This window comes from Setaria viridis, chromosome 9 (assembly GCF_005286985.2).
Source record: "Setaria viridis chromosome 9, Setaria_viridis_v4.0, whole genome shotgun sequence".
Classification (NCBI taxonomy): Eukaryota; Viridiplantae; Streptophyta; class Magnoliopsida; order Poales; family Poaceae; genus Setaria; species Setaria viridis.
Window position 1 is genome coordinate 12862965 of NC_048271.2, and position 20581 is coordinate 12883545.

Genomic DNA, 20581 nt, shown 5'->3' on the forward strand with positions numbered 1-20581 from the left:
TTGTTCATTAGTTATGCATTTTAGTAACAACATTTTTGTGTCTGCTGTTTCTGTTCGTGACAGAAGACTTTAACTTGGTAGTTACCTGTGTCGTGCGCCAACGAAAAGATTCAGAAATTTCTCGCTCCACCATTCGTATCTGCACTCAAATATTTAACAGGAGGTTAAATATTTTGCATTTTGCAACCTGCTTTTGTTACTAAAATGCTTTTGCATTTTGCATTTTGCAACACATCCCAATCCCATGTGTTCAGAACTGAACGTACCCAAAAAAAAAAGAAAAATGTAACCATTGGACGATCAGAATTCAGAAACCGCACTAAACACATCCTATAGTCGTACTATTTGAAGAAATCGCCGCCGCCGCCGACGTGCCACCGGCCCATTGGCCTCCTCCAATGGCAGACCATGCACCGGAGGTTCCTCTTGGCGTAGGGCATCAGCGCGCCGCAGGACGGGCACGTGCTCGGGGACCGCGGAGGGGGCACCCGTGGCGCCCGAGGCGGGGACGGCGTCGCCGGCCTGTGCGCCGCCCCCTGCGGCTGCGGCGGTCTCGCCGCGTCCGCGTAGCTCAGCCTCCGCCCCTGCTGCTGGTGAGCTCCCCGAGGCTGCCTCGGTTGTGGTTGCGGTTGTTGCGGCGGGTCTGGCGGTCTCGGCGGCGGGCGCCCGGGCTGCGCTGGGGCGGCGGCAGTCGCCGCGTCGTCGTCTGCCGGCCGGTGCCTGGCGGACAGCTCTTCCCAGGCGGCCTGGACGAGCTTGAACGCGCCGTCGGCCGCCGCGGAGGGGTTCTTGTCGGGGTGCACCAGGAGGCAGAGCCTCCGGTGCTGTCTCTTGATGTCGTCGTGGGCGCCGGCCGACGGGTGCGGCGGATGCAGTAGGCCCAGCACGGCGTACCAGTCGACGGGCTTCCGCGCGCCCGCGGCGTGCACGTCGTAGGCCGCGACGGCCTGCGCGGTGCCGGGGAGGCCCGGCGCCAGCCTGACCGCCGACTGCATCCACTGCCTCGCGCCCGAGACGTTGCCGGCGAGGAAGCACTTCTCGGCCAGCGCCCGCGCCCTGCGGGCCTGCTCTTCCTTGCCGGAGTCCTCCGCCATTGCTCTAGCCTCTACTATATCACAAATTCACAAACCTGAACCTCAATGGCTACTGAACACGGTTTCGTGGGGCGCACGGGTGAGCAGCTAGCAGCAGCTGCTAGGGAGCTCGAGTTCGACTCGGACTCGGAGACGACTTTTCACACCATGGTCAAACCACCTGTTTACCGGTGTTATGGAAAAGAAAACTGAATTTTGAGTGCTATTATATATATATATATATATATATTAAACATCATTTTGGCCTAAGCATAAATAATTTTGTTGCATGCTCATCAATCCTACCTAGAGTTCAGAAAACGTAAACCACATTAGTTTCCACCAATGCACTCCGAAAAAGCAAAGGTAATGAACCGAACCTCGTCAACCATTATGCCTCTGTGGTGGAAGACTGAAATGTTTGGCTAATTTTATCGGCCCGCCCTCGATTGATTTTTCAAATTGCGCGCTCTAATAACAAATCATATTTTTCATGTTTCATGGTCGAGCAAGTTTCAATGCATATATTTTAGTCCAATGGATGATTGGATACTGTGTGTTGATGTGCCACTTATGCAGTGCAGTTCACTACTTATGCCCGGATAGCAATTAGACTTATGCAGTGCAGTTCACTACTTATGCCCGGATAGCAATTAGAGCGCGCAGTGTGTAAGGCTAAGGCAACCGTGCACCATCCGATGGGGAAACTTGAGTACAACGCTTGCCGGCCATTTCTCTTAGGTCCCGTTTGGATCCTTGGAATTGAATTCCATTCTAATAATCATTATTTAGATATAAATTAATTAAGCTAATATAATTGTATGTGGAATATATTTGTATATTATTGTTGGTGATACGGGAGAAATACTTATGCGCTGCACTTCTGCTATAGGGAAGCGCATCCAAGAGCGTGCTATAAGAATTGAATTCCATTCTAATAATCATAATCTATAGAATCAATTTCCATCTCCCACCCCATGAATTTAAGGTAGGCTTATATCTAAACTTTGGAAAGTTGTGGAATGCCACCTTCCAAGATAAATTAGCCTATTCCATTAAATAGATTCCAATTCCTTCAAAATGAAGGGATCCAAACGGGACCTTAACAAGATGTCTTCCAGTGGAACTAAAAATTTCAGCTGGGAAATATGGCAAGGGACGAAAGCGAAGGGAACATGTTGCGCTTGCGCATGACTCGTAGCTACGAGAGCACACGTGCTGAAACTGGAATTTTTTTCTTTGAGAAAATATTGTCTATGACTAGAGTCTATATTGCGCCAATTATGCATCAAAAGACTTCGACGAACATCAGAGAGGACGTACAGTTAGCTTTAATTTGCCTCCGAAGTGAAACGCGATGCAGTAAAAAAAACATCGTTTAATTTCTTGCAATTCATGAGGTTAATAAAGCGTGCCCAAAACAAGAAATTCAACACACCGCCGGCGAACAAACAAACCCTAATCATGTCTCACAACACCAGATTGAGAAGAAGATGTTGAGCGCTACAACGCCTAGTAGTAGTCCTCCTCGAAGAAGTCGTCGTCGTCGTCGTCAGGCGGCCGATTGTACATGGAGCTCCACTGGCAGCTCCCGCACCGGAAGCTCCTTCTGCCGTTGATGGTGCACGCGCCGCAGGCCGGGCACCTGCCCCCGATCGGCGAGGTGGACCTCCGGCCCGTCGTCGGAGGCGGCGGCTTCTGCCCAGTCGCCTGCTGCGCGTAGCTCGGCGTCCTCGTCGCCCCAGCCCTCGGCGCCGCCCTCGCCGGCGCGGGAGCGGCTCTACGCGGCATCTGCACGACCGTGGGCCGCGGCCGCGGCCTCGTCTGTGGCTCCGGCGGTGCCCTCGGCGGCGGGGCCTGCTGGCGCTGCTGCGGTGGCTGCGTGGCCGCGGCCGGCGGCGCGGCCCCCGGCGGGTGCCCGGCGGAGAGCGCGTCCCAGGCGGCCTGCACGAGCTTGAACGCCCCGTCGGCGGCGGCACAGGGGTTCTTGTCGGGGTGCACGAGGAGGCAGAGCCTGCGGTACTGCCGCTTGACGTCGTCGTGGGTGATGGTGGGCCCCGCCGGATGCAGGTCCAGCACGGCGTACCAGCTGTCGGGGGGCCTCCGCCTGGCGGCGGCGGCGTGCACGTCGTAGGCCGCCACGATCTGCGCCGTGCCGGGGAGGCCCGGGGCGAGCCTGACCGCCGACTGCATCCACTGCCTCGCGCCGTGGACGTTGCCCGCGAGGAAGCACTTCTCGGCCAGCGCATGCGCCTTACGGGCCTGCTCCTCCTTGGTGGTGGCGGCGTCCGCCATGGCCGCGGCCGCGGCCGCTGCCCGCTGCACGCGCGCGCTGGGATCGGTCGGTGTTGGGATGCCTTGGGGGGGCCTGGACATTAGTTGCGTTGCGCCGTGCCTTTATAGGCAAGCGTTGGATGAGGAGGTGCGTTCGAGTCGGTGTGGAGCACTGGTGTGGAGCACTGTGGACTGAGCGGGTCGAGACGTGCGTGACGCGGGCAATGGGTTGTTCGGATTCGCTTGCGGTTTCGTGGCACGCACGGTTGAGGGACGGTGGACTCCCCACGAAGGAAGCCAGGAAATACCGCGCGGCACGCGCGATCCGTCTTTTGACCTGACCATCCGTCCGTCCCCAGTAACCTTTTCCGTAATATTATATCTTTTTTAAGTAAGGGAATGCACAATAATCGGACGGGAACGGAACGATCAGTGGTAGTGCTGCAAACTCTAGACAGGCCAAAAGTAGCCCACAACCTATTAAATCAACAGATTTAGCCCATGAAGCCTCTAGACAGGCCAAAAGTAGTCCACAACCTATTAAATCAACAGATTTAGCCCATGAAGCCTTTTCTATTTGTTTCCCATTTACTTTTTCTTTGGGCTCTAGCATGCACCGTTATATAACCAACTAAAACTATTGGAGCGATTTTACGCAATCTTGGAACATATTTTTTCATGTGGAACATTTTTTCCTTCAATTGTAACACTTTTATTTCTCTACTGATTATTTTTTTTCTAGTGTCATGTCAGTGGAAAATTCTGTTATACTCCTAGAACATTTTGTTGGTTTTTTTAGAATAACTTTTACTCAGCTGGGTTTTTAATTTTATTATCCTGAACAGTTTTTAGAATGGCTTGTTATGAAATATCACCGTTAGAGATGAGGCCCATGAGCCAAAAAAAAAAGATCACAAAACAAGCTAAAGGATACCAAAAAGCGTGCGTGATGGTTTAAATGCGCCACACTTAAAGATGGGCTCAAAAAGAGTTATGGACTTTTATTTAGGCCTAGTGGGTGGGGTTTAGGTTCATTGACTTCCAGCTAGATGGAAGTGGAACATAAGTGTCCATCCATGCAAAATCAGTAAAACTTGAAACTGTAGTTTCAGACTCCAATGATAAACCAACTCCCAAATATTCAAACTTCAAAGCATGTTTTAAGGAATGATTAAAACAAATACCAAATCAAAGTGTGAGAAGCAAAGATAAAAATGCACTGGCATTTTCGATAGGTAGTGGAAGGTGTGGCAAGTATAACGACGAGGTCTACTACCACTGCCGTGGTGTCCATGCTTCGATTATCACGTCTTTCACCTGCGTTCTTGTAAACACTTTTCTCATTTCTGAACCACATGAAACTACCCAAAATTTACTCTCAGAAAAATCTAAGCGTACTTTATTTTGATTTTTCATTCCTGCATCTTCCAAAATTTCGTTCGCTGCTCCACATGAGACATCACAGCGACGTCATTTGTGTATACGGATGGGCAGTAGGTGTCGCTGTTTCGACAAAGCCATGCAATGAATGCCAACGGAGCGTCATCACAATCGCGCGTCCAGCAACAGTTTCTTCCTACCTTCGCCCCTAAGCAACACGACCCTTTATAACACCTCCAGCAACTCGTCACAGATAAACCTCGCAGAGACCTCAGAAAAATAAAGGTGAAATTTTCAAAGATTTTAAATTTCACATCTGAAAAAATGGTGGCCGTCGAGCCGAAAGCCGCCGCCCACCAGTTCACCGTGGTCATCGACGGCGTCGAGACGGCCGTCCACGAGGGCGTGCTCCGTTGCAGCGGCGGCGGCACGGTGGCCGTGGTCGGCCCGGGCGTCCTCGAGGTCACCCGGCTCCAGCACGTCGTGGTTCGCGGCGGCGGCGGCGGCGACGTCCGCTTCTCCCGGTGCGTGTACGCGGCCGCCGAGGACTGCGGCGCGGCGTCGTTCCACCGGTGCGGCGCGGTGCGCGCGGACGGGGCGCGCGGCGTGTCCGTGCGCCGGTGCCGGTCCGCCGACGTGGCGCGCGCGGGCGCCGTGGCCATCCGCCGCTGCGCGGGCGCCGCGCGCGTCCGCGGCGCCGGGGAGCTGCGCGTGGGCCGGTGCCGGGAGGCCGACGTCGGCGGGTGCGCCGACGCGGCCGTGGCGCGATGCCGCGCCGCGCGCGCCGACTGGTGCGGCGCGCTCGCGCTGGGCCGCTGCGGCTCCGCCGACGTCACCCGCTGCGGCGCCGTGCGCGTCGACCGATGCCGCGACGCCAGCGTGTCCGGGTGCGGCGCCGTGGCCGTGCGCCGCGGCAAGGTGAGCGTGGTCGAGGTGCACAAGCCCATGGCGCCGCCGATGTACCAGCAGGCGGAGCCTGTCCTCGCGGCGCCGGTGGAAATCATGAGCAAGTGAACGGGAGGCTCTGCAAGTCTACGTGCATGAACGATGCCGTCCTACTACCATGTTCATATCAGTATGATGTGATATTTCGTATTTGTGTGATGGGGAACCGGGGTATTTACGAAGAACTACATGCTTTTTCGATATTAATCTGTAATGTAATCCTACCAATATGCATGGATGTTTTCCATTTTTTTTAATGTTAGCACTGTACTTATGTATGTCACTTTATAACAACAATATATCTAAATAAATAATATTGTTTGTGGATAAGCTATATTTTGTGGCTCACACGCTCGACACGCGATCCTGTTCTCTACGTGGTGAGGAGCTGGGTATGTAGGTGGTAATTTTCGTAAACAAAAGTCTTTAATTAATTGGTTCCACGCCGTGAGATTCCTATTTTTGTGTGGATTTGGATTGGCAAAAGCTATCACTCACTCGAGTGATTTGTGACAATCTCTCACTAGATTTTTTTCCCTCCCTATCTCCACGCGATTTCATGTTTCTTCTCCGATTCTGATTAAACCCTGGCGAGATTAGAGGTTCGGGTTAGGGAGTCGGGTTTTCCGAGGTGGAGCTCACTAGCAGCCCTAGAGGGAAGGTCGGCGGTGGTAGGCCGGCCTGGCGGAGATGGTGAGCGGGACGGTGAGGCGTGCCAGCGATGGCACCGTCAGCCGGGTAGTGGAGGAGGTCGGTTGGGCAGGATTGGGGCGGGGGCGACGATGGTGACTACAGTAGTGGTAGGAAACGGCAGCAGGAGGGGTAGGATGGCGGCTTCCATGAGCAAGCTAGGGTCTCACGGAAGCTTCGGCCGGCAAGACCCTAGCCTGCTCAGCGAGACCTTAGCCCACCCGTGGTAGGGTGGAGGTACGTGGGCACGGGGATGGGGGCAATGGAGCTCGGGGAGAAGGAAATAGTGTTGGCGTTGTGATGAAGAGGCGTTGTGCATCTGACGCCTGAAAAAATCGAGTGAAGAAGGCTCCTGTTTTACATGCCATGATACGAGTTTAGTGTCCATACAAATTTAGTAATTATCTTCATCTTGGACGCGTATGGCACTATGGCCGTCAAATGAAATGCCGTCGGGAAGGTTTTCCTCGACGTCTATGGGCTTTCGGGGTAAGCGTCGTTTAAACTAAGATCCCGTTTGGTAGAACTTCTCAAAGTGCTTCTCCACCAGCTTTTGGTGAAGCCCTACCAAAGAGTCAATTTCAAAACGGCTTCACCACCAAAGCCGGGGAGAAGCCGTAAAACGGCTTACACTAGAGAGGAGAAGCCGAAAAAATTAGCTTCACCGGCCTTGTCCTCTCTCTCCAAGCATAAAGTGATCATAAAATTACATATATTGCTATTGAGAAGCCATTTTACCAAACATTTTGCAAAACGGCTTCAGCTTCACTAAAAAGATCACTCCACTAAAGAAGTCAAAGCCGAAGCTGTTTTATGAGAAGCCGAAGCTCTACCAAATGGGATCTAAGGAGCCCTCGGTAATCATACGGAAATGCTGTATGACTATGCGAAGACACGTCTGTCACTCGGTGTGGCCGGGTGCTTCCGGGAAAGCTTCTCATCTCATCCCAGATGGTCCATGAACACGCTAGCGACCAGTACGCCAATAAACAGGCCACGATAGGACCAACTGCGCAACCACCTCATACATTTATTCCGATCCCAAGATCGCGTCCATCCACCGCCAAAAAGCTCCCATCTTTCCTCCTCAACTACCTGCTCGACAGCTGACCTGCCCAAAACCACCAAAAGCAGATCGATGTGGAGCACTCCAGCTCACCGGCCTGCAAACCCGATGGCGCTCGTCGACGCCAAGGCCGAAGGCGCGTCCACCTCCGCCGAGCCCGTGGCGCCCGCGCACCCCGTGTTCCTCGTCGTCCTCGACGGCGTCGAGACGCCCATCCACGAGGGCACGCTCTACGGCAACGGCGGCGGCTCGGTCACCGTCACCGGCCCCGGCAACCTCTCCGCCGACGGCCTCCGGAGCGTTCTCGTCCGCGGCGGCGGGGCCGGGACCACCGTGCGGTTCACGCTCTGCGCCGACGCGGCCGCCGAGGGCGTCGGGGCGGCGTGGTTCGACCGCTGCGGCGCGGCGCGCGCGGAGGGGGCGCGGGAGGTGTCCGTGACCCGGTGCCGCGCCGCGGAGGTGGAGCGCGCCGGGAAGGTCGCCGTCGAGCGGTGCCGGGACGCGCGGCTCCGCGGCGGCGGGGCGGCCGTCGCCGCGCGGTGCCGGCGCGCCGACGTGGAGAGTTTCGGCTGGGTGCGCCTGGCGCGGTGCAAGGCCGCGCGGCTCGACTGGTGCGGCACCGTGGAGGTCGAGATGTGCAGGGCCATCGACGTCAGCCGGTGCGGCGCCGTCACCGGGGAGCGGTGCCGCGTCGTCAACGCCGCCGGGTGCGGCAGCGTGGCCGTGGCGCACGCCGAGGTCAACATGGTGGAGGAAGAGCAGCTGTTGTCGATGAATGAGCCTGGAGCCGCGTTCTCGGCGCCGGCGGCGAGCCATGTCTGTGGAGCAGCTGAAGAAGATCCGGCAGCTGCAGGCGATACTGCATCATATCTGTCGTAAATGGAACACGAACTCGTGCACAAATTGTTCAGTAGGCTTCATGATTCGTGATTACTCCCTTGCTTGAATGTATCCTCGCTACATTTTTCTGAATTGGTGGGACGTGGATCGATTCAGCAGCGCGCAATCCTGATCATTTGGTTCTGTGATGGCAACTTCCAAATTCATTTCAAAGTTTCTAACCACACCTACCAAAATAGTGTTTGTACGTGCTTCATGGATCATGAACATAACATTCGCTCTGGACTCTGGTTGAGAATTTGAGATGAGGATCAATACATGATACATCATCCCACAAGGGTAAGTACATATGAATCGTATGATCTGCTTTGTGATCTGTTCATGAGGAGGCGTAAAAGGCCTAGACTCTTTGCCCCTTCGCTTTAGCAGATGAATGAGATGCGACTATATTATTCCAAATTTCCAACTTGACGTTTCGTGTGCGATCTGTGTTAAGTGCACGATTGGAAGGTTATCAATCTCTTCTCTATCTCTATCTCTTCTTTACCTAATATCTATCTATCTATCTATCCATATCTATATCTATACCTATTTTATAAAGTGTGAACCGCTTCTCCCCACTTTTTTTGGTTGGTCCAACTTTAGTCATTGACGGGTGGGCCTAACAATAATCATTGATGGGTGGACCTAACAATTATTTTATTGACCGTGATGCGTGTCCCTCTCCGGTCTCGGTCTCCCCCGTCACCCCCGCCCGTGCCCGCCCAGGGAGTCACAGGCCTGCGCTGCGCTCCGGAAACGCTTTGGGGGAGAGGCTCCGCGTGTGGGACCCTCCAGGCGGGCGGGGCGGGGGTGCGGGGGCTGCCTGCGGTGGCGGTCGAGGTGGGGTGGGGTCCGAGACGGCCGGGGAGTCGTCGGAGAGCGAGGGGAAGTTGAGGTCGGAGAAGGAGAAGTCGCCGTCCGGGTCGAGGAGGAGGTCCGCGTTGGGAAGCGGAGGAACGACTCCGAGTGGGCATGTCGGTGGTGCCCCCGGGGGATGGCGCCGCCGCCGTCCGATGACGGCGCCGGTGCGGCCGGCAGCGGGAAGCGCGGGTCCATGTGGGTCGGCGACGACGGCTAGGTCGTCAGCTAGCTCTCGCACCCTGTGGCGGCGGAGGCGGAGGCGGGCTCGTGGCTATCCAACGCGTGGTCTCTTGTGAGGGTAGAGAGAGAAGAGGGAGAGCAGTGGGTCGGGTTGGTGGGCGTGGCGTACGTGGGAGGAGTAGAAGGGTGGAGGATGCGGGGTTGCTGCCGCTGGCCACCGCGTAGTCCCTGGTGCACCGAGGTGGCGAGCTCTGACACGGATCTCGAGGTTGACGGACGGTGGAAGCGGGCCTGGGTTCGGGCGGAGGGTGCAGGGCGCGTGGGGAATCTTGGCGTGGAGTAAACGGTGTGGACGCAAGGTGGTGTCTGAGGGAGTTCGGATCGACTCGGTGTATGGGTCACAGCGGCTTGGGCTAAGATCTCCTGCGCTGCCCTGATTGTGCCACCCTCCAGTCCAGCTCCCCGTCGCTCGCCACCCCTCCACGTCCCGCGCCGCCCTCTAGTCCGGCTCCCCATCGCCGCCCCTCCGCGTCCCGCGCTGCCCCCCTCTGAGCTGCGCCCGTGCCTGCCCATGGAGTCGACCTCCCGATCCGCTGTCGTCTGTCCCCCTCCCCCGCACCGCACCACTTGGGCTCCCTCCCGGAGTTCGCCGCCGCCCCAGCCTCGCTGCTCGAGCTGCGCCCGCGCCCGCCCAGGGAGTCAGTGTGGCGGATCCACTTCGGATTAGCTTGATTAAGCAGGGTTAAGCCGCCTAACATGCGACACTCCTGCCTAAACCGAGTTAATACGAAGTGTCGTCGGATTTCATCCGATTTAACCACTTAAACAAGATCGAGTTTAGCAAACCCACACGAAGGTGAGTGGTTACAGAGAATACAACGAGTCCACTGAGTTAAACAAGGTTTACCCATTTAGTTCGGCCATAAAATCCAACATCAAGGTTTTACAAGGTTTAAAAGAAACAACAGAGAAAAACACTAGCGGAAGACTTCGTCGGGGTCGGACATCCCTGGTGAGGCCAACCAGGATATCACTGGTTCCTCTCCTCGCCGTCCGAGGAAGGATCCCACTCGACCGTCCAGCCTGGCGGAAGCTGGGGCGGCCAAGCACCAACCAGAGAGGGGTCGGGAGCAGCAACCTCACCTGAAAAACAGGAGCCACAACAAGGCTGAGCTACTAAGCTCAACAAGACTTAACCGATAGGAGTAAACTACTCCTCCTTCTAGACATGTAGGGCTTTTTGGCTGAGGGGTTTGTTTGCCAAAAGCACTAAGTAACCCTATTTTCAAGTTTTAGCTCTGGTTCTAGGTTCATTTACCAGTCTAGGTTGTGCCACTTATTCTAAGCATTCATAGAACCAAACAAGATGTGTAGATATAACAACAAACATTGCCATCATCAGATTTCTCATTTACTCAGGGTGACATAGCGATCAAGCAATCTCAGACTGTGAGAGGCAGACGAATCGATTCGAGTTCTTTAACCATGCATGGTGAACCTAGCCTCACGACATCCGCGCACCCGGAGGTCGCTTCATGTGTCGGCCTTCCCCATCAATCCCCTAACCCGTGTCGGGCCCATTTCCTTTGGTGCAAAGTTCCACAGTCCCGGCCTCTGCCGTTCTGTGACCACACTTGCCACCACGTGCGACAATCAGCAGGGGAAACTCCATTCCAAGAACAATGGGGCGACCGCTCACGTCTAGGTTCAATCCGGTACTAGGCTTCCTCATCCCATACTAAGTATGAGGCTAGTACTTTCAAACACTTGATCACGAACACCACCACTGTCGGGCCTTATCAAGATTTCATAGACAGACGGGGCGACCATCCGACCACCAAAGAGTTACCAAAACCCTGCCCCGTCCATCGTCCTTATAGTTATAACAGGAGAGTAAACATGCAACTCCTACAACTCGCGAGTGACAGGGAATCACTCGACTTTTACCGGTTCCTAGTTAAGCAATGCAGCTACTCGGTCCAACAGCTAGTGCTCAGATCATGGGGACAACTAAGTCATGCATCTAGGGTTTCACACAACTCCTATACGTAAATGCACAAGCATGTTACAGAAGGCATGCGCAAGTCTGGTAAAACACTCAAGGTTTTCATGCAACCGGGGCTTGCCTTCAAGCAAGGAGGACGGGAACTGCTCGACTTTAGGGGCGACTTCGGCTTCGGAGGACAGGAGCTCGGCTACAGCTTCTTCTTCTGGCGCCGGGTGAAGCTCGTAGAAGCCGTCGGCAAGGTGCAGCTCTACACGAATGCAATGCAAGGGTTAGCATAGATAGTTATTTCAACAGCAACACTGGCTCGCCTGAGCCCAGAAACTCGCGACAAAGAGCAGGAGGTTATGGTGGTTCAAGAGAGCTGATGATGATCAAGAGGTAAGGGTAGGAAAGGAACTCATGATCTGATCCTTGAACCAGAGGATGTGATATACTGGGGGTCCTTAGACGCAAGCACTGAAGGGTTCCCCAGTTTTACACATACACCCTCGGGTTGAAGAAAAAAGACCACAGCCGAACCCTCGGGCGAGGCGGATATAAGGGTCGGCGGAACAGATAGGGTCGGGCGAGACGAAGCCAGGGTCGGGCAGATAGGAGGGGTCGGGCGAGGCGGACTGGGGTCGGCAACTCACCTTCTTCCTAAAAGGAAAGCTTGGGGTCGGGAAGAAGCAGACTTGGGTGGAGGGACTAAAGCTTCGAACAAGGGCTAAGACTGGGAAAGCTACGGCGGCGGCGGTGCTTCTTGCAGATCACAAGAGAGCTTTTACGCAGCACGGAGGAGCACGCGGCTGGGTGACTTGGAGAAACTGAGAGAGAATCTGAGAGAAGAACTCCTCAAGAACTGGGTGGGTGGCGCTAGGAGCTTGAGCAGAGAGCGAGAGAAGGCTGAAGGCAACAATGGTGGAGGGAACTCCGGCGACGGGGGCATTCCTTTTATAGCTGCTGGAGCAGAGGAAAGGAAGCGGCGCAGGAGAGAGAGAGAAGGGGAGAGGCGCGAAGGCCGAGGAGAGGCAATGGAGTGCTCTGCCGGGGCGGCGATTGAGCGAAGAGGGCGGTGGTGCAGAACTCCGGGGGTGACGCCAGCGATCATTGCGTTCTGTCATCAGGGCGGCGTAGGAGCGGGTAGACTGGTGGTTGAGATTTGGCGGAAAGCAGGCGTCGCCGTGCGGAAGATTTGATAGAAGCGACCGGTTTAACGGCGCTAGAATCGAGGGTGCACAGGTGAGAAGACAGGCGGACGCGGGCGCGCGGGCGAGCGCGGAACAACAGATTGTCGGGCGGCTTCTGACAGAGCGGGGGAAAGGAGCTGTCGCGGCCGCGGTCGGGGTTGGCGGTGGAGGAATCGTCGTGTAGCGGCGACCGGGCAGCGCGACTGTGGCTGAAGGGACGGAAAAGACGGGCGACATCGGGCTCTGGGGCCGGGATCTGACGGCGTGATGATGGGCGCGGGAGGCGAGGCTCTGCAGAAAGGGGTGCAGAGGGCTTCCGCTGCCATTGGGGAAGGCGGCGCGAGAACCCACTCGGTCGCTTGCCAGAGACAAAACTGAGCGGCGGGCGTCGAAGAAGACGAGCCACGCGGCAGGAAGGCTCTGAAGCGGGCATGCAACTCGAGTGCGCCTGTCGCGGAGGATCTGGGAAAAAGATCTTGCGGGTCCACCGTTTGGATAGAACGGACGGTTGAGGAAGATTAGCAGGATCTGACGGTGGGCTGAGCTAGCCGGGGTCGGGAGAGAAGCGAAACGGGGAGGGGTCGGATCCCAGGGGTCGGGACCAGGCGGATAGCTGAGCACTCGGCGCGGAAAAAGCAAGGTAGATTACTAGGATCCAGGGCTCTGATCAAGACTAGCTGGGAAGGTTTAGGGGTCGGTCGTTACAGCCTACCCCTCTTAAAAAGAATCTCATCCCGAGATTCAGAGATCAAGGGGGTGTGCTGTCCTTACCTCCTTGATGGGATAGAAAACCTGGGAAATGCTTGTTCAGATATTCGTCCGTTTCCCATGTTACTTCATCTTCGGTGTGGTTTCTCCAGAGGATCTTGTACATCCTTACCACTTGGCGTCGGGTGTGCCTTTCCTTTTGGTCAAGAACTCGATCTGGGTACTCGGCGTAGGTCAGGTCGGGCTCTACCTGAAGCTGTTCTTGCTCTAAGATCTCTGCTGGAACTCGGACACATTTCTTCAGTTGAGACACATGGAAAACATCGTGTATGGCCGATAGCTGTTCTGGGAGTTGGATCCGATAAGCAACGGGTCCACATATCTCCACAATCTCATAAGGGCCAATATAGCGGGGAGCTAACTTGCCTTTTATTCCAAACCGTTGCACTCCTTTGGTCGGGGAGACTCGAAGGTACACATGATCACCAAGGTTGAACTGCAGGGGTCTTCTCCGCCGGTCGGAGTAACTCTTCTGTCGAGATTGGGCAGCTTGAGATTAGCTTGAATTATCTTCACTTGCTCTTCGGCTTCTGCCACTAAGTCAGGGCCATAGACCTGTCTTTCCCCTGGTTGGGACCAGTTCAAGGGTGTCCTGCATCTCCGGCCATACAGGGCTTCGAACGGTGCCATCTTCAAACTGGCCTGGTAGTTGTTATTGTAGGAGAATTCTGCTAAGGGCAGACACTTGTCCCAATTCTTATCATAGTGGATAACACAAGCTCTTAACATGTCTTCAAGAATCTGGTTGACTCTCTCGGTTTGGCCATCGGTTTGAGGATGATAGGTCGAGCTTCGGATGAGCTTGGTGCCCATAGATGCTTGTAGCTGCTCCCAAAAACGTGCCACAAACTGAACTCCTCGATCAGAGACGATAGTCTTGGGTACACCATGTAGGGAAACTATACGGTCGAGGTACAACTCTGCATACTGCTTGACGGTGTAGGTGGTACGAACAGGAAGGAAGTGGGCGGTCTTGGTCAGACGGTCCACTATAACCCAGATGGAATCATATCGTTGTGTTGTAAGGGGTAATCCAACTACGAAGTCCATGCTGATGTCTTCCCATTTCCAAGAGGGAATAGGTAGCGACTGCAAGGTTCCTGCTACCTTCAAATGACTGGCTTTGACACGTTGACAGGTGTCACATTCTGAAACATACCGAGCTATTTCTAGTTTCATTCTACTCCACCAAAAGGTCTGACGGAGATCATGGTACATCTTATTGCTGCCAGGATGGATCGAGAACTTGGAGAGATGGGCTTCATCTAGAATTTGCTTTCTCAACTCGGGGTCGGCGGGTACTACTAGCCGTTTTCCATAATGCACACCTCCCATTTTGTCCTGACGGAATTGCTTATATCCCTCATCCTTTACTGAGATTTTACCGATGATCCGTTGTACTTCCGTATCTCTTACTTGTGCTGACCGGATTCGGTCTTCCAAAACTGAGTCAAGGATGATGTGATCAAGGGTTCCATGAGGAACAATCTCCAAACTGAGTCTTCCCATCTCGTGGCACAGAGTCTTGGTGAAGGCTGTTGACAACAAGCAGTTGCAATGTGGTTTGCGACTGAGGGCATCGGCTACCACATTGGCTTTGCCGGGATGATAGTGCACTTCCAATTCATAATCCTTTATCAACTCCAGCCATCTTCTCTGACGCATGTTGAGGTCGACTTGAGTGAAGATGTACTTGAGGCTCTTGTGGTCGGTGTAGATGTTGCAGTGAGCTCCCATTAGGTAGTGCCTCCATATCTTCAAGGCATGTATCACTGCTGCCAACTCAAGGTCATGGGTTGGGTAGCTTAGCTCATGAGGTCGTAACGCCCGTGAGGCATAGGCAATGACTCGGTTGTCTTGCATAAGAACACACCCAAGTCCAGTGCCAGAGGCGTCACAGTATACGTGTAACGACCGACCCCTAAGCCTTTCCAGTTAGTCTTGATCTCAGCCCTTAACCTTAGTCAGCTGTCTTGCTTGACCGCACCTAAGTGCTCAGTTTTCCGCCGGTCCCGACCCCTGAGATCCGACCCCTTCCTGCTTCGCTCCTCTCCTGACCCCGGCGAGCTCAGCCCACCATCGGATTCTGCTAATCTTCCACACCCGTCCGATCTATCCACCGGTGGACCCGTGAGATCTTTTTCCAGATCCCCCGCGACAGCCGCACTCGAGTTGCATGGCCGCCTCAGAGTCTTCCTGCCGCGTGGCTCGTCTTCTCCGATGCCGCCGCTCAGTTTTGTCTCTGGCAAGCAACAGAGTGGGTTCCCGCGCCCCCTTTCCCCAATGGCAGCGGAAGCCCTCTGCACCCCTTTCTGCAGAAGCCTCGCCTCCAGCGCCCATCATCACGCCACCAGATCCCGGCCCCAGAGCCCGATGTCGCCCGTCTTTTCCGTCCCTTCAGCCACAGTCGCGCTGCCCGGTCACCGCTACACGACGATTCCTCCACCGCCAACCCCGACCGCGGCCGCGACAGTTCCTTTTCCCCGCTCTGTCAGAAGCCGCCCGACAATCTGTTGTTCCGCGCTCTCCCCCGCGCCCCCGTCCGCCTGTCTTCTCACCTGTGCGCCCTCGATTCCAACGCCGTTAAACCGGTCGCTTCTATCACCTCTTCCGCACGGCGACGCCCGCTTTCCGCCAAATCTCAACCACCAGTCTACCCGCTCCTACGCCGCCCTGACGGCAGAACGCAATGATCGCTGGCGTCACCCCCGGAGTTCTGCACCACCGCCCTCTTCGCTCAATCGCCGCCCCGGCAGAGCACTCCATTGCTTCTCCCCGACCTTCGCACCGCTCCCCTTCTCTCTCCCTGCGCCGTTTCATTTCCTCTGCTCCAGCAGCTATAAAAGGAATGCCCCCGACGCCGGAGTTCCCTCCGCCCTTGTTGCCTTTAGCCTTCTCTAGCTCCCTGCTCAAGCTCCTAGCGCCACCCACCCAGTTCTTGAGGAGTTCTTCTCTCAGATTCTCTCTCAGTTTTCTCCAAGTCACCCAGCAGCTTGCTCCTCCGTGCTGCGTAAAAGCTCTCTTGTGATCCGCAAGAAGCATCGCCGCCGCCGGAGCATTCCCAGTCTTAGCCCTTGTTCGAAGCTTTAGTCCCTCCGCCCAAGTCTGCTTCTTCCCGACCCTAAGCTTTCCTTTCAGGAAGAAGGTGAGTTGCCGACCCCAGTCCGCCTCGCCCGACCCCTCCTATCCACCCGACCCTGGTTCCATCTCGCCCGACCCTGTCTATTCCGCCGACCCTTATCCACCTCGCCCGAGGGCTTGGCTGTGATCTTTTTCTTCAACTCGAGGGTGTATGTGTAAAACTTGGGAACCCTTCAGCGCTTGCGTCTAAGGACCCCTAGTTTATCACATCCTCTAGTTCAAGGATCAGACCACTAGTTCCTTTCCTACCCTTACCTCTTGATCATCATCAGCTCTCTCGAACCACCCTAACCTCCTGCTCTTTGTCGCAAGTTTCTGGGCTCAGGCGAGCCAGTGTTGCTGTTGAAATAACTGTCTAAGCTAACCCTTGCATTGCATTCGTGTAGAGCTGCACCTCGCCGACGGTTTCTACGAGCTTCACCCGGCGCCAGAAGAAGAAGCTGTAGCCGAGCTCCTGTCCTCCGAAGCCGAAGTCGCCCCCGAAGTCGAGCAGTTCCCGTCCTCCTTGCTTGAAGGCAAGCCCCGGTTGCATGAAAACCTTGAGTATTTACCAAACTTGCACATGCCTTCTGTAACATGCTTGTGCATTTACGTATAGGAGTTGTGTGAAACCCTAGATGCATGACTCAGTTAACCCATGATCTGAGCACTAGCTATTGGACCGAGTAGCTGCATTGCTTAACTAGGAGACGGTAAAAGTCGAGTGATTTCCTGTCACTCGCGAGTTGTAGGAGTTGCATGTTTACTCTCCTGTTATAACTATAAGGACGATGGACGGGGCAGGGTTTTGGTAACTTTTTGGTGGTCAGATGGTCGCCCCGTCTGTCTATGAAATCTTGCTAAGGCCCGACAGTGGTGGTGTTCGTGATCAAGTGTTTGAAAGTACTAGCCTCATACTTAGTATGGGATGAGGAAGCCTAGTACCGGATTGAACCTAGACGTGAGCGGTCTCCCCATTGTTCTTGGAACGGAGTTTCCCCTGCTGGTTGTCGCACGTGGTGGCAAGCGTGGTCACAGAACGGCAGAGGCCGGGTCTGTGGAACCTTGCACCAAAGGAAATGGGCCCGACACGGGTTAGGGGATCGATGGGGAAGACCGACACAGGAAGCGACCTCCGGGTGCGCGGATGTCGTGAGGCTAGGTTCACCATGCATGGTTAAAGAACTCGAATCGATTCGTCTGCCTCTCACAGTTTGAGATTGCTTGATCGCTATGTCACCCTGAGTAAATGAGGAATCTGATGATGGCAATGTTTGTTGTTATATCTACACATCTTGTTTGGCTCTATGATTGCTTAGAATAGGTTGCACAACCTAGACTGGTAAATGAACCTAGAACCGGAGCTAAAAACTTGAAATCGGGTTACTTAGTGCTTTTGGCAACCAAACCCCTCAGCCAAGAAGCCTTGCATGTCTAGAAGGAGGAGTAGCCCTTACTCCTATCGGTTAAGTCTTGTTGAGCTTAGTAGCTCAGCCCTGTTGTGGCTCCTGTTTTTCAGGTGAAGTTGCTGCGTCCGACCCCTCTCTGGTTGGTGCTTGGCCGCCCCAGCTCCCGCCTGGCTGGATGGTCGAGTGGGATCCTTCCTCGGACGGCGAGGAGAGGACTCAGTGATGTTCCGGCTGGCCTCGCCCGGACATCCGACCCCGACGAAGTCTTCCGCTAGTGTTTCTCTGTTGTTCTTTTGAATCTTGTAAAACTCTGATGTTGGATTTTATGGCCGAACTAAATGGGTAAAACTTGTTTAACTCAGTGGACTTGTTGTATTCTTTGTAACCACTCACCTTCGTGTGGGTTCGCTAGACTCGATCATGTTTAAGTGATTAAATCGGATGAAATCCGACGGCACTTCGTGTTAGCTTGGGTTAGGCAGGAGTGTCGCATGTTAGGCGGCTTAACCCTACTTAATCAAGCTAATCCGAGGTGGTTCCGCCACAATACGTCATACGGCCTAGAGAGGTCGGGCTGAGCCAAAACTGGAGCTGTGGTCAGCAAGTGTTTCAGGGTCTTAAAGGCTTCTTCACACTTGCTGTCCCACACAAATTTGACCTCTTTCTTCAACAACTCGGTCATTGGCTTAGCTATCTTGGAGAAATCCGGTATGAAACACCGATAGTAACCTGCCAATCCAAGGAAACTCCTGATCTGGTGTACTGAGGTAGGAGACTTCCATTCCATGACTTCTTGCACCTTACTAGGGTCAACGGCGATACCATCCTTGGAGATAGTGTGTCCCAAAAACTTGACACTATCTAACCAAAACTCACACTTGGAGAACTTGGCATAGAGCTGGTGATCTCTTAGCCGTTGGAGAACTATATGAAGATGGTCGGCATGCTCTTCTTCGTTCTTCGAGTACACTAGGATATCATCAATGAACACCACTACAAACTTGTCCAGCTCGGGCATGAACACCGAGTTCATGAGGTACATGAAATAGGCGGGTGCATTGGTGAGTCCAAAGGACATGACTAGGTACTCGTACAATCCATATCTGGTAGAGAAAGCTGTCTTGGGTATGTCGCAGGGTCGAATCTTTATTTGGTGATAACCAGAACGAAGATCGATCTTGGAGAACACTTTTGCTCCGGCTAACTGATCGAACAAGACATCAATGCGTGGCAGTGGGTACTTGTTCTTAACTGTCACAGCATTGAGGGGTCGGTAATCCACACACATACGTAGACTGCCATCCTTCTTCTTCACAAACAGGGCAGGGCAACCCCAAGATGATGTACTGGGTCGAATGAAGCCCTTTTCCAACAGATCATGCAACTGGGTCTTCAACACGGCTAACTCAGCGGGTGGCATCCGATAGGGTCTCTTAGATATAGGGGCTGTGCCAGGGATCAACTCTATGGAAAACTCAACTTCTCTATCAAGTGGCATACCCGGCAAATCTTCTGGAAACACATCAGGGTACTCACAGATAACAGGGAGGTCTTCTAGACGGACTCCCGATAGAGGGTAGGCACAAGGAAACGCAGACTCAGGATGGGTCAAAGGTATGGTAGAACTGCCATGGGAGGGTGAGCTGATACAGAGGGATCGGGCTGATGTATCTAGAACCACTTGATGTCGGGCCATCCAATCCATACCAAGGATGACATCTATGCCTTCTAGGTCAAGGATGATAAGGTTTTCCTTGAAGAGGGTGGGACCTAGCTGGAGAGGTACAAGAATAACGACCTGATCCGACGTTATCCTTCCTCCAGGAGTGGCGATCACATAGGGTTCCTTAGTGTGACCGACACTTAGCCCACATCTTTCCCTAGCCTTACTCCCGATAAAGCTATGAGAGGCTCCCGAATCAAACAACACAACAACAGCTTGATTTAAAACAAGGAAAGTACCCGTCATTACTGGCGCACCTTCGGGGAGCTCGGTCAAGCTGGTGTAGTTGAGTCGGCCTTGTCGGACTTGCACCTTGGGCCTTCTTCCTCTGGCTGCCATGGTGTTCTGACCTTGCTGTTGATTCTTGTTCCTGGGGCAGTCCTTTGCAAAATGTCCTTCATTGCCGCAGGTAAAACAACGATTACTAGCTGCCGGGCGAGGTGGCGTTGGCAGGGTCGGCCGGGGCACTTGCGGTTGGAAGCCTGGAAAACGAGGCGTTGTTGCCGGTGGGGGTCGGACGATCCATTTCCCTGACTGCTGGGGTCGGCCAGGGGCTTGTGGAGGGACCATCCGGAACCTTCGAGTCGGTGGACTCGGAAATGCCACAGAGGCTTTCCTCTTCTGGTCGGCCTTGAGGGCTTGCATGCAGTCCTCCTGAGAGATGGCCAGGTTGACCAACTCATTGTAGGTGTCCACCTTGATGGGGTTCAACCTTTCCCTGAGCTCCAAGCTCAGTCCTCGGCGGAATCTGTCCCGCTTCTTCTCGTCTGTGTTCGCATGATAGCCAGCATAACGGCATAGGTCATTGAAAGCTTGGGCGTAATGCAGCACATCCCGAGTTCCTTGGGTGAGGGCTAGAAACTCGTTGAGCTTGCGCTCCAGGAGACCTTCTGGAATGTGATGCGCCTTGAACGCCGTCTTAAACTCATTCCAACTGACCACGTGGCCAGCCGGCAGCATGGCATGGTAGTGATCCCACCAAAGCCGTGCGGAGCCACGCAGCTGCTGAGCTGCAAACCGCGCCTTGTTGTTG

At 54.4% G+C, this 20581-nt stretch overlaps 4 protein-coding genes across 4 annotated transcripts; 2 read left to right on the forward strand and 2 right to left on the reverse strand.

The window, feature by feature from the left end:
- Positions 1-119: 119 nt before the first annotated feature.
- On the reverse strand, positions 120-1094 carry LOC117835291 (uncharacterized). The gene has a single exon (XM_034714653.2). The coding sequence runs from the start codon at positions 1092-1094 to the stop codon at positions 342-344; it is 753 nt and encodes a 250-aa protein (XP_034570544.1). The 3' UTR covers positions 120-341.
- Positions 1095-2436: 1342 nt separating this feature from the next.
- On the reverse strand, positions 2437-3669 carry LOC117835292 (uncharacterized). The gene has a single exon (XM_034714654.2). The coding sequence runs from the start codon at positions 3447-3449 to the stop codon at positions 2586-2588; it is 864 nt and encodes a 287-aa protein (XP_034570545.2). The 5' UTR covers positions 3450-3669; the 3' UTR covers positions 2437-2585.
- Positions 3670-4953: 1284 nt separating this feature from the next.
- Positions 4954-6006, forward strand: LOC117836585 (uncharacterized). Its single transcript, XM_034716044.2, has one exon. The coding sequence runs from the start codon at positions 5052-5054 to the stop codon at positions 5739-5741; it is 690 nt and encodes a 229-aa protein (XP_034571935.1). The 5' UTR covers positions 4954-5051; the 3' UTR covers positions 5742-6006.
- Positions 6007-7365: 1359 nt separating this feature from the next.
- Positions 7366-8434, forward strand: LOC117836715 (uncharacterized). The gene has a single exon (XM_034716192.2). It carries the CDS (start codon positions 7501-7503, stop codon positions 8305-8307), a length of 807 nt encoding a protein of 268 aa, XP_034572083.1. The 5' UTR covers positions 7366-7500; the 3' UTR covers positions 8308-8434.
- Positions 8435-20581: the final 12147 nt, after the last annotated feature.

Coding starts and splice junctions, on each gene's coding strand:
- LOC117836585 (XM_034716044.2), top strand. CDS start 5,052: ATGGTGGCCGTCGAGCCGAAAGCCGCCGCCCACCAGTTCACCGTGGTC.
- LOC117835291 (XM_034714653.2), bottom strand. CDS start 1,094: ATGGCGGAGGACTCCGGCAAGGAAGAGCAGGCCCGCAGGGCGCGGGCG.
- LOC117836715 (XM_034716192.2), top strand. CDS start 7,501: ATGTGGAGCACTCCAGCTCACCGGCCTGCAAACCCGATGGCGCTCGTC.
- LOC117835292 (XM_034714654.2), bottom strand. CDS start 3,449: ATGTCCAGGCCCCCCCAAGGCATCCCAACACCGACCGATCCCAGCGCG.